At 41.9% G+C, this 12,778-nt stretch overlaps 1 protein-coding gene across 5 annotated transcripts in view; it reads left to right on the top strand.

The window, feature by feature from the left end:
* The window catches only part of npy2rl (neuropeptide Y receptor Y2, like), a 63,642-nt gene extending 51,247 nt beyond the window's left edge, over positions 1–12,395 (top strand). For all 5 annotated transcript variants that reach the window (XM_047385177.1, XM_047385176.1, XM_047385181.1 and 2 more), the window contains exons 4-6: positions 3,551–3,716; positions 8,580–8,733; positions 10,847–12,395. In XM_047385177.1, the coding sequence (XP_047241133.1) occupies positions 3,551–3,716; positions 8,580–8,733; positions 10,847–11,416 (890 nt within the window). In that variant the 3' untranslated portion in view covers positions 11,417–12,395. The remainder of the gene's footprint in view (positions 1–3,550; positions 3,717–8,579; positions 8,734–10,846) is intronic.
* Positions 12,396–12,778: the final 383 nt, after the last annotated feature.

Raw genomic sequence — 12,778 nt, 5'->3', positions numbered from 1 at the left:
TGACAAGGTCTTTTGCTCTGTTCTGGGTTTGATTCACGAACTTCTCACCTAAACCGTTTATCTGTGGGACACAGAACCAGTCTCTTTCCTAAACGCCATGATGACTCGATGTCCCCGTGCTGTTTATACTTCCATATGAATGTTTGAATAGATAAATGTGGCATCTTCAGGCATCTGGAAAATTGACCCAATGAAGAACAAGACGTTTGGAGGTCCACAGCTCTATTTTTGATGTCCTTGCTGTTTTCTTTAGATTTTTCCATGATGCCACACAAGGAAGTGGTGTGTCTGAGATGTTCCTCTAGTTAGGTCTAAAATTAAAGTCATTTTATAGAGAGTCCCATAAATATCCAGTTTCTGCTGTGATTTTAGCTGATGTTTCTGCCATTTCTTTACTTGTGGAACAAATTCTGTTCATTTCAGCTTTTATGGCTTCAGTTTAGTTTAGTTATATAGCAAAACACACAATAACTGTCACCTTAGAAGAAGAAATAGCTCTAGTTCACTTCCAGTTATATCCAGTCCAGTCCATTCCAGCTATTGGGAAGGACTCAGTTTCCTCAGGGGGGCTGAATACACATGCATGGCAACCTTTCAGCAAACTAAATTAAAACCGTGCATATTTCTCCTTCCAAAGCACCACCTTGTGATGGTCTATCCCACAAAATAAATAGAAGTGTGTATGGACACATGATTATGTTATAAAATGTTATAAAATGCAGGAGCAATCGCAACTGACAATAATGGACCTGCTGATGCATTTAGGGTTTACTTGGCCAGAGCTATAACTTTTACAGCGGGGTATCCAGAGTCTGACAGCCGTTACATTTTGAGGCCTTTATGTTTTTGATGTGCTGTCTGAGTCCAGGTTAGCTCAAAGAAGGATCACTGACGAGTTGTTTGTCCGAATGATGGGGAGCTTTAATTTAATTCCCATTCAGACGGTGTCACATGGAGGAGATGGACTGAACCAACTCAGAGAAGATGGCTGGGTTTCTTAGTTCAAAAACACAAATTCATGATGCATTTGTCAGACTACAGATACAATTTGTTTTTGTTTTTGAGTCTGAAAATTAGGGAGTAAGAAGATGAGTTTGCTCCTCCACTTTGAAAACGAGGAGCAGCTGCTCCACTTCCTCCGTTGGTTGGACACCGCTGCAAGTTTGGGATTCTAATGGGAAAAAACCAGCAAAGGTTCAACAGTTCTACTGGAACCACCATCCAGTAGAACCAGACCCAACCAGCCAGACCCGTCTCTGTCTCAGATGTTTTACTCACAAACAGCCAGACCTAAACAAGGTTTTTTTGTCTTGTCTCTCATCTTGTAGCTAATCTTTTTGCTTCCCAGAATTAGGATTATTTTTTTAAACATGTCCAAGAGGATTACTTTAATGCATGGCTGTTCTAGAAAAATAAAAAAAATAACAAAAGTAGCATATAGATCGGGATTAAAGATAGATTTTATTGATTTATTGTTGGAGGACTGGATTATCACGAGAAAACTGGAGTGAGGTTAAATTTTAATTTGATGAATTTATATCATTTTGATTAATTCATGATCTGAATTTCCTGCTAGTCCTTTGTTTAGGCTGGAGATGATATTTGGCTTCATGATGGTGGCTCTAGAGGTCATGTGACCTTTCTGTCTGTGGGCACATCTCTGGACAGATGGTGTCATGGTTCCCCAACATGAGCTCGGGCCGACTCCGACTCTCTCCGCTGGTTCTGCCTCTGTGTGTGTCCTCATCTGACACAACAACTAATCTCTGGATCGTGACGTAGGAGCAGGCCTGAAGGAGCGCCATGATAAATAAAGATCAGGGGAAAATAATTTTGGATTTAAAGCACAGCAGACAAATTAAACCTGATAGGGAATAAAACCATATAAGGTTAAAGGATTAAGCTGCTGTTTTAACTTTGGATGCTTGAAAAATAACATGAAGCTGCTTTAATGGTGTGTTTCTGGCGCTGAATTGGGTCAGTCTCAGCATCACAGCTGAGGTCCTACCCTGGGTGGGTCAGCACTAGATTCCAGTGGAAAACCAGCATTTAAAGTCATGCTGAAACATATGTTGAGTTTTTGGCATTGGGATGAAGAACGTTGCATCATCTGACACACAGCAGTCTATCTGTAGCTTCTTTTTCTTCCTGGAGGCTCATAAATCTATAATAAGCATTTCTATTTATCTAAATAAACTATTTTAGATCTGGAATAAAAACACTTGACAAATAATTAGTTTGGCTCGTTAAAATCTCTTGGCCTCCTGCTTCGTCTCCTTGGCTTGTGCTTGTTACCAGGATGTTCGGAGAAATCATTCCAGGCCAGCTGAAACGATCACAGAGTGATTAATCACCCGCAATGAAGGGAAAGATGCAAATATTGTTGCCTGTTGAAGGATTGGTGCTGGACTCCTGCTGCAGATCCAGAAATGATTAACTGGAGAAGGAGGAGAGATGTTTCCAATGACATCCAGCAGTTCAAAGCTCATTTTTCTTAATGAAAAAGTTAGAAAAGTAGATTATCATTTGATCTATCCCAGATCTGACAGATTTGGACTAATAGTAGGTTGTTAGTGTGGATGTCAGCCGATCTCAAGCTTTACTTGTTCTTTTAGAGTTCAGAAGGTAAGCAGCAGCCAGGGTGGAGCACCTCCATTGAAGCAGGAGTTCTTGGAGTTTGTTCCTCTGGAGCATTCAAGTGTTTGTTCACACAACTCCAAGTTGGAAAGATATCAGCAGTGACCTTAGAGAAGCAACTGTTGCTGCCCATAAATCTGGGAAGGGTAATTAATCTATTTTAAAGCCCAGCACCCTACGGTGAAAACAGATTATTTCCTAGTGGAAAACAGTTCTGACACTTTCTGAGGTCAAGAGAGATGGCATCATGAGAGGAATGAATCAGAGGAGCTGCATCTACCCTGGAGCTCCATCACAGACTCTGCAGCCCCCTGGTCAGCATCTCAACGTTGATGACAGGACAAATAGAAAAACACGGAACCGTAGTTGCTTGTGTGGAAGGGTTAAAGGAGAACGTCTCATCTGAATAAAGCTGAATATTTCAGGAATGAAGGCAAAGTAAAGAAGTTTGGTAACAAAAAACTGTTATTAGAGGAAACCAACCCGAGCATATCAGCACAAATACCTCATAGCTGCTGTCCAGCACGGTAGTGGACGGGTGATAATTTGGGTCTGTTTTGTAGCGACAGGACCTTCTGCCATGAATTGTTCAGCATTAGTCCACTGATCCAGGAGCTGAACCTTGACTCAAACTGGGTCATCACCAGGACTATAGTCCTGAAAACACTGTAGATCTTCAACAAAAAAATCAAGAGGCTGCAATGACCTAGTCAAAGTCCAGACCTTAACCTGACAGAAATGCTGTGTGTGGGTCTGAGCGAACTGAGGCAACATTGGTGTTGATCAGATTTTTCTCACCACGTTGACCCGTTGTGCTCTCAGCTCAGCAGTCGCTTCATTTAATAGCTGTGATTACTCGTTGTTTTTGTTGTTCTGAATTAAACGAAAGCAAACCTGTCTTCTTGGCCTGCAGCCGACCTGCTGGTCAACACGCTGTGCCTCCCCTTCACCTTGGTCTACACGCTGCAGGGAGAGTGGGAGTTCGGCAGCACCCTCTGCTTCCTGCTGCCGTACGCCCAGGTCCTCGCCGTGCACGTCTCCACGGTGACGCTCAATGTCATCGCCTTGGACCGCCACAGGTGGGTGGAGCTTAAAGCAAATGTAAGACATCGTATTCTGCTTTGGTGTTTACCTGCTTCTTCTACAGCTTTGTAGAAGAAAGTGGCTTCCTCAGACTTGTTATAAACCACACTTGTTTCATAATGCGTGTTTGGATCAGCTCCAACTTCACATTCTTTCCCTGTTCTCCTCTACGTTTCATCTGTCCATTTAGAACATAAAAGAAAGAAAGGACAGAACAAGATCTTCTTAAACTAGACTCCCTGTTTTTCACATTGGCTGATGAATGAAATCATTTAGTGTTGAATTATTTCCCAGCAGATCTTTATCTGCATAAGAAACCTGCATCAGTCATGTAATGGGGCATATGTGGGCTTTTACATTATTAGTGCTTCAGAACCGGATCCTAAAATGCACAGCAAATCTATTTAATTATAACACTGATGCTAGAATAACATCAAAATATTTCTAAATTTTATATTGATAATATGTTAAGACTCCCTGATCAGATCAGACCTCCAGGTTTCAACAAGCTTCGACCTGCAGACAGAAATTTTAGCAGATTCTGAATTCTCCTTCAGAACTGCAGGAAATTGTAAGAAACAGCGTTCAAAATGTCCGGTTTGTCTTCACTTCATGTGAGAGCAGTCAGAATAAAAGGTATTCATATTTTAAATCAGAACAGCATTATTGCAGAGTTATAGTCCTGACGGTTAAAATGATGTGCTGGGTATACAGCCTTCCTGTTATCTGCCTAAAGTCTTGTTCTCTCTCGCTAACTCACAGCTTCATGGTACTGCAGACATGTTTCAACATGTTGTAAAAAATAGGCTTCATTTTTTAAAGGTGTCAAACATCTCTTTGCTTCCTCAGATCTTTGTTTCAAACATCTCACTGATACTAACTTTAAGTCTTCTTCACAAGGTAACAACATCCACACCAAAAAGTGTTGCCAGCACAATGAAGTACTGCTTATGTATGGTGCTTTCACTGATGAGAAAAAGATCGGATTTTTGATTTTCCAGGCAACCGGTCAGAGCCGATTTCTAAATGCATCCTTTTTATGTGCCTTAAAAAGAAATGATGTGTGCTCAGATAACTCAATCACAATGATGTTTGGAGGAAAAATAATATTCATGGTTTAGGATGCACTCTAGAACCCATTACAGAAAGAAACATTTTTACTGGAGAACATTTGTTCTCATTATTGTCTCCTGCATCCAGGGTTTAAGATCATAGTCATTTACAGATAGATTTATATTTGATTGCAATGATTTAATAAGGATCGTCTGTGGTTTTAGGAACACAAAGCAAGTGTACTAAAAAAAAAAGGTTTATCCTTACAGTAAAACAGCCTGAGCTTGCAGTTTTTCTCTGGTTCTCTGTTTTCTTTACTGCAATACTCCAAGAGTCAAAAATAGCCAACTGTGATTAACGTGTCGCTCAATAATGGCATATGTTAGTTGTAATTTTCTGCTGGAATTAAAACCAGGAGGTCTGGATGAGCTCATTGTCATTTCGATCCGTGTCACCTTATGAAGGATTTCAACGGACCTGCCGGAACCACAGGCAGTAAGACCGGCGTCCAGAATAAAATGTTATTACTTCAAAGAGCATTAAAGTTTAAACATGTTATATTACATGTAGTCCATTGAGATGCTGCTGAGGCTCTCAGCAGTGGCATGATGAGTTTTCTTCTGATCTAAAAAAAAAGCCAACCAAATATATCTATATATCCGGTTGGCTTCTTTTTGCATAATTCGTTGTTATTGACTATTCTGACCTTCATTTCTTCACTAGGGTTAATCTGTCATGTTTCCCTGCTGTAATTCTAGGTCAGTATGCAAGGTGCCCGTGTGTTTTGAAGGTAACTACAAATACAAAGTTTCACTTATAAACCTGCACATGTTCAGTGAGAAAAATGAAAATCTATAAAAAATAGGCAGAGATTTAAACCAGCAAATAAAAAGCATGCTAGATGAAACCTGGACATTTACTTACAAGCATCATATTTTCCTGTATTAATGCTCCTAAAGCCCTTATTTTTCACCAGTTTCTTTGTTTCTTGCAGTTCTTAGTTTGATGTTCTGCTCAGTGAAAATGGTGTTCCTCCAAGGTTCAGTCATACACTCACTGCATAAAAAGACACATAACTTCATACTTTAAACCAGACTTAACTTTTCTAGCTTTAGGTCAGTTAGTTAACAACATTATTTCTTTCTATCCAAGTAATGAGAGATATTTTTGTTTTAGGTGTTTTTACTCTCATTAGTCAGATGTTAACCTACAAGTCATTGATGTTTGGTAAATGAACAGGATTGCTACAAACACACCAAAAGGTTAGATTCCTTCTGCCGTCCCAGGACAGCAGCCTATAACCTGGACCTACAAAAATAAAAGCTGTTACTTTAGCTGAGCATTTGCTGCTGAGGTGCAACACCGGTTCAAACGAGTCCGAATCGTTCTGTTGAGCTTTAAACATTTTACAGCGAGAAAACTTTTAATCTCACCTTTGCACGGGTTAAATTCTGGCCACTGCTCAGGTGTTCTCACAGGTTTGTGCTTCAGCTTTATCTCCAAAGGGAGCTTCGCCAGCTCTTAGTCCACAACAAACAGACGGCTGCCAAAAGACCACAGAGGTACACTTGGCCAACAAATGATGCATACACAAAAAAAAAAAAAAACAAGTAACAAACGTTGTGTGGAGACATTTTCAGCTCCGAGTGTTAATCTTTACGTCTCACTGGAGGCAACAACTAAAATCAGTGTTTGTCTTTGCTTCACCTCTAAATAAGTAGCAGCTTGTTGTTGCTCTTTAGATCCAGTCCTACCGTTTAATAAATCATTTTACAAGGAAGACTCGGTCACCTTAAATCCACTGTTCTACTAATGAGAACCTAAAGTGTTTGGATTGATCCAATTAGTTGTTAATTAGGCGGATTAAATGAGCGTTTAATCAGGGCGTCAGTCAGGCGGTTAATTGGCCATCAGAGTCAGGAGCTGTCATGTTTGTTTGTAGTCTACCTGCGACTTCACAGATTAAGTTACTTCAACCTGGGGTGACAGTAACAGGAAGTTTGTTAATGGATTTCAGCTCGTTGATGTTTCCCTCATTATCAACACAGACAGCTCAAACTGGGACGCAGAAACTGTGGCTTTTAGACGGTTTGGAATAATGTTCTGCAGCAGCTGAATGTGGTTTAATATGTGTTTGACACACCTGACAAAGATTTCTAGTTGACATCAAACCTCATTGGTTGGTTTTGGTATTTATTGTGACAGACCAGCTCAAAGTAGTGAATTATGTCTTTAAAGGTTTGTTTCTTCCTGCTCTGAACTTCGACAGCTCCATAAAGACCTGTTTTCTCTTTCTGGATTTCATCAGTTTTTACTTTTTGTTTCACTTAAATATTCCGGATCATCAAACAAATTTAAAAATGAATAAATACAAGATTCAGCTCCTTTTTCATTTACTAAAGATAAGATATCCAAAACCAACTAGGGCCTATGAAAAGTCTTTGCCCCCTAAACCTTAAAACTGGTTCTGACAAATTTCAAAATCTCTTCAGAATGAAGCAGAATGTGATTTTTTTTTTAGCCTACTTCATGTTGTCTAACCGGTTCTATTGAAGGATTTTTTGATTGGCCTAGCTGTGTTTTGTGAAATTGAACTTTATGATTTAAATAAAAAGTAGGGAGGTTCTTTCTTTTCACATAGAATCAGGCTGGATCAGGTTGCTTTTGTCCCTTAATTAATGAATGTATATACACACAGAAATGTGATTTTCCCCCTTATTTTATATTTAGGGTCATTGTCCAGCAGAAAGAAGGACCTCCGACCCAGCCCCTTGTCTCTTGCAGCCTCTAACAGGTTTGCCTTCCAGGCCTATCCTGGGTTTAGCTCTTATCGGCTAATAAAAATCCCAAATGATAACCATAACAATGAATACATTTACAAGGCACTTTGTTCTGGGGCAGCTTTGATGAAGATGTGTTTCAAACCTCTGAAGTTCAAGGAAAAGCAGCCTCAGCGATGGACCATCATTATAAGAGAAAGTTAGAGAAAGTAAGACTCTACCACACCATCGGTCCCTGGATCTGCATTATTCTCTACATATTCCTCCAACAACTTCTCAGTGACCTTCTCACATTTTCAAACAAGGTAAATGAAGTGCTTGTAAAAAATGCCAGGAGCTATTTGAGGTTTTTTCCCCTGTGCCTCTGCCAGGTCATGTTCATGTCACCGCCGTGTCATACCAGTTTGCTCCAGTTCAGCCCATAATTGGATTTTCTGTTGGTTCTCTGGAGTCTCGATTCCAGCTCTTCTAAGTGAAGTTGAGCTACATTCTCTTTTATGACCACCAGATATTTCTGCCACTCATGATTTTAACTTTTTACTCAGACTGTTTGAGGCTCGAACATTGAAACGGTGGGAATCTCCATCGCAACCAGTGACTCAGCAGCTGTAGTGTCTGGTTCTTACAGAACCCGAAGAAGGCGGATGTTTGTTGAACTGTGATTCTGTATTTGATCTGAAATCCTCTGGTCTTCCTTGTGCTTTAAATAAAACCACATCAGATCACACCAGCAGCTGTTTCCCTGACTGTAACGTTCCTCAGCTCTGCCAGGGATTAGAAATACACAATAACTAAGCTGCTCCCAGGCGAGAGGCATCAGCCTAAATAATCCATACGGATTCTGTTCCAGTTCTCCCAGTGCGGGCTGGAGGTTAAGTGGGAACATTACAAGGTCGGAGCACTTTTCAGCTGCTTGTTCCAACCTTCCATGAAATTCTTATCAGCTCCAGCATCCATTATTGATGTGAGGCGGTTATCAGTATCTGTTTGACAAGCTGGACTCGGCCCTGTGTTGGTGTGTTTCAGGTGCATCGTGTACCACCTGGAGACCAGGATGAGGAAGGACGTGTGCTTCGGGGTGATAGCTCTGACCTGGGCGCTGAGCGCTGTGCTCGCCAGCCCCATGGCCATCTTCAGGGAGTACGGCTCATTCACGCTGGAGCCTGGGCACACCATACAGGTATCGATATTTTCACACACACACACACACACACACACACACACACACACACACACACACACACACGCACACATGCTTAAGAAGCAAACATTTCCCCTCAAACCTTCTGCTTTGATCCTGCTGTTCCTTTCTGCTCTTCATCCCTCCGTCTCTCCTTTATCACTCTTCTCCTCCCAGAGTCTTCCTCTCTCCCAGCTGCTGCCTCTGCAACCCTTCACTCTCTCTTTTATCTTTCTTACCGCTGATTTCTGCACTTAGCATCATTTCTACACCTGGATGCTGCCAGAGGTTCAGTTTTTCACATGTTTTTTTCTTTCATCTTCCTAATAGAGAAACGCTGAGTGTCGCTCTCCACATTAAAGTGGAATATATTAATTGATCAGCAGATATGTCAATATAACTGGACATTAGGAATAAGAATTAACTTGTTTTGTAATATTTATCCAGCTCTCATTTCTTCATATTTCCCTGCCAAACAAACAGTCATTCATTCAGTATTTTCATGTGGTCTCCATCAACAGTTCCCCATGCTTTTTGAAGGTTTATAATGGTTTTTTTTTTACTCAGTTATTATTTCCTATAAATACTGTGAAATCTGGACTCAACAGATATCATGAAAAGACGACATTGCTCTTCAACCAAGCAATGTAAAAGTTCAGTCAAAGTGAAGGTTAAAGAGGCATATATCCATCTAAGGTTGTTGGAGTTTTTGAGCTGAATGTGGACACCATGTATGGGCTAAACATTTAAATGTTCTGCTTATTGTTCAAGGCTAAAAAAAGAAAACGACTGGCCAATCTTAAATAACATCAAAGATGATGTCCATTGACCTTCAGTGTTCATTAAGTTTATGTAACAGTACCACCCCTCTGCAAATGCAGGATAAAAAGTGCCTTAGAATTCAGCAGACCCCCCTGACCGTGCTGACTTTGAATCGACACAAGGACAATAATGACCTCAGTCAGAGGGTGGCGTCAAACACAGCAAAGAAAATGAGGGGTCGGGTCAGCAGAAGAAGAGACAACAAGAAAAAAACGAACTTTGTAGAGAAACTCAGTGAGAAGAGATCTGCTGCTTTCATTTTATATGAGCAGACACTGAACAACAAGGGTATTATCGCCCCCTAGAGGACTGGAGTGAGTAAATCCCTGAGTGTAACCTAGCTGTTAAGCTGGACTAAAACAATATGACTAAAATCGTGTGTCCGTCCACTAGATCCAATGACTCGAATATCAAACCCTTATGCATCCGAGCCCTTGTTTCACTTTTCAGCACATTTCTTTATATTATTGTTTCTTCTCAGTATTGATAGAGAAACGCTACATCAACTAATCGCTGCTGTCAAACACCAGCACTTTTTGGAGCTCCCCAACTCGATTATTTCAGCCATGCCTCTCATAGTTGGGCCTTCTCTACATAACTGAAACCCAATAACCCACCACCACCACCAACAGAGACACCAGCACAACCAAACAGTTTGGAGCCTCAGATGCTGCCTTTTAGCTCTAACTGAAGCAGGAGTTTTAACCTTACTCATTTAACTGCTGGGTTTGCAGGAGATCTGTTATAAACTGACAGCTCCACTGCTGTCAGATGGAGCTCTCATTTTACCACCGATCTATAAGCTTTAGATGAGAAGCGCGGTTCTCTGCAATAGATTTCTGCACCATTGATGCTCAGTTAAACCTCAATCCATTCTGTCCATTTGGTTAAAGCTGCCAATAATCCATCCCTATCGTCCTAAAAATGTCATTTTGGCCGCTAGTTTAAGACAACCTTCTGTGTTTTAGTTTTGATTCAGCTTTACTTAAAGAGCCAAGAGTCTCAAAGCCTTTCTGGTCCAAACAGCCACCTCGGTCCACTTATTTCTTCCAGTTTCGAACTGTACCCAAGGGTACAGCAAAAAGAGCTGGTGGAGGCTTCCCCTTCTTCATCACACCAAAGAGGCTGGAGCTACCAGACCAACCAAGGTTTTTCTTAGTCAAGGGTTCCTAACCTGACCTAATCCAAACCTTCCTACAGGTTACTACAGTGACGTTTTTATGTTTACATGAAGGCTAATCAGTAATGTAAACCAACTAAACCGGACCTGTGGTTCTGCTCCCTGTTACAGTTCTGCAGGGAGAAGTGGCCCGGTAAAAGCACAGATGGTACCCTCTACAGCATCTCCATGCTGATCCTGCAGTACTTCCTGCCCCTGTCCATCATCTCCTTCGCCTACGCCCACATCTGGTCCAAACTCCGTGGCCACGTCAGCCCGGCGGAGAGCGGCGTCAACAGCAGCGCCAGCTCCGAGCGACACCGCCGGCGCCGCAAAACCACCAAGATGCTGGTGACCATGGTGGTGGTGTTCGCCGTTTGCTGGCTGCCCATCCATGCCTTCCAGCTGGCCACCGACATCGACAGCTCTGTGCTGGACATGCGCGACTACCGCCTGCTCTACACCATCTTCCATGTCATCGCCATGTGCTCCACCTTCGCCAACCCTCTGCTGTATGGCTGGATGAACCGCAACTACCGCGCTGCCTTCCTCGCCGTCTTCAAGTGTCGCCGAGATAGGGGCCGGAGCGGCCGCCTTGACAGCATTCATCCAGTCGGAGGCGCCGACGGAGGAAGGGCCAAGAAGAAAGTCCTGGAGACGCAAGATCCGGTTTCTGCACACCTGAACGCCACCGACGTGTGATGTTCTGTCACTCCTTGGAGGTAGACGGAGAAAAATGGAAGGAGGAAAATATAGATGTTGGAAGGTTGTAGAGAAGGGAAGAAATTCCATATGGAGTTAGAAACAAAGCGGAGATAAAGGCGGGAGAGAAAATAGCAACAAGGGATGGGAAGAAAGGCGGTGGGGGGGATTAAAAAGATTTTCTGGAACCCGAAATAGAGGAGAACACAGAGATGATGAAGGATTAGAGGAAGAATGACAGAAGAACAGCAGATGAATGAATGACTCAAAGCATTTATGGAACAACTGAGGCGGCGTCTCTTTGAAGACGTGACCTCGACATGATGGAGAACTCCCAAACGAGGAGGAGGAGGAGGTGTTCTCTAGGGCATTGGTTCACGTCAAATTCATCTCCATCAGACAAGTTCATGAGTGAAACCGTTCATCACAAGAAGGAAGGACTGGAAAGTTTTTATTGTGCCAGAAACAGGGCGTTACTCATTTAACCTAGAGTGGCTTATAGACGTCCCACAGCAGTCAGAGGCTGCCTCCACACGAGGAAGGCAGAACACGTTCCTGTGCCATGAAGATGTGGGTTTGGACAGAGCCGAAGGAGACGGATGATGCAAACTCTGTGTTTTGTTACATGAATGACAAAAGTGGTCAAATGTAAACGGCTTATGTAGAAAGAGGAAGGTTTTTAGATGAAGGAGAAGATGCCAAGAAGGAGAAACAAAAGGTCTGAGGAAGAGCGAGATGAGAGAGTCATAAGCTGTGGGATAATGAGGCAGCAGAAGAAAAACAATGATGTGTTTTAAATAAACTGGTTCTGATTATAGCTGAAAAAGATCCTTGCTTCTAAGCAACACATGAATGTTCAAAAAGAAAAAGCTCAATTGACTGATTCAGTTGCAACTTTATTATTTTTGATAAAATGTTTGTTAATTTCTGCTGTAAATGTGTGACTTCAGTCTGGCTTTTTAAAGAAATATGAGTACCAGAGTGTTTCCCTTTTCTTTTCTGGTAATATTCACGTTTTCAGTGGAGAGCAGATTCATATGCATGACTGGCTGAGCTTATTCTACTGAACAAGGCGCAGTTAGGTTAGAGAAATAAAATGTGAACATCCAGCTGCTCTTAAATCTTTCTGGATCATTTCTGGTATTTCCCTTTGTGCATATCTGGCCTCCATTTTGGTTCCAGTATCAATTGAAGGCATTTTGCTGTGGTAGAGGGACTGTTTTCAGGATCTTCCCCCACACACCCAGATGGGTCCAGAATGAGTCTGATCCTCCTCTTGCAAATTCTGCAGCTTATTGAGGATGTTTCCCCTTTCATAGATCAACTACTTCTAATTTCTAACATTTCCCACAAATTATCACC

Source organism: Girardinichthys multiradiatus, chromosome 14, assembly GCF_021462225.1.
Source record: "Girardinichthys multiradiatus isolate DD_20200921_A chromosome 14, DD_fGirMul_XY1, whole genome shotgun sequence".
NCBI classification, from domain to species: Eukaryota; Metazoa; Chordata; class Actinopteri; order Cyprinodontiformes; family Goodeidae; genus Girardinichthys; species Girardinichthys multiradiatus.
Note: the sequence above shows the minus strand (reverse complement) of the source record. Positions and strands in the feature narration are given on the sequence as shown.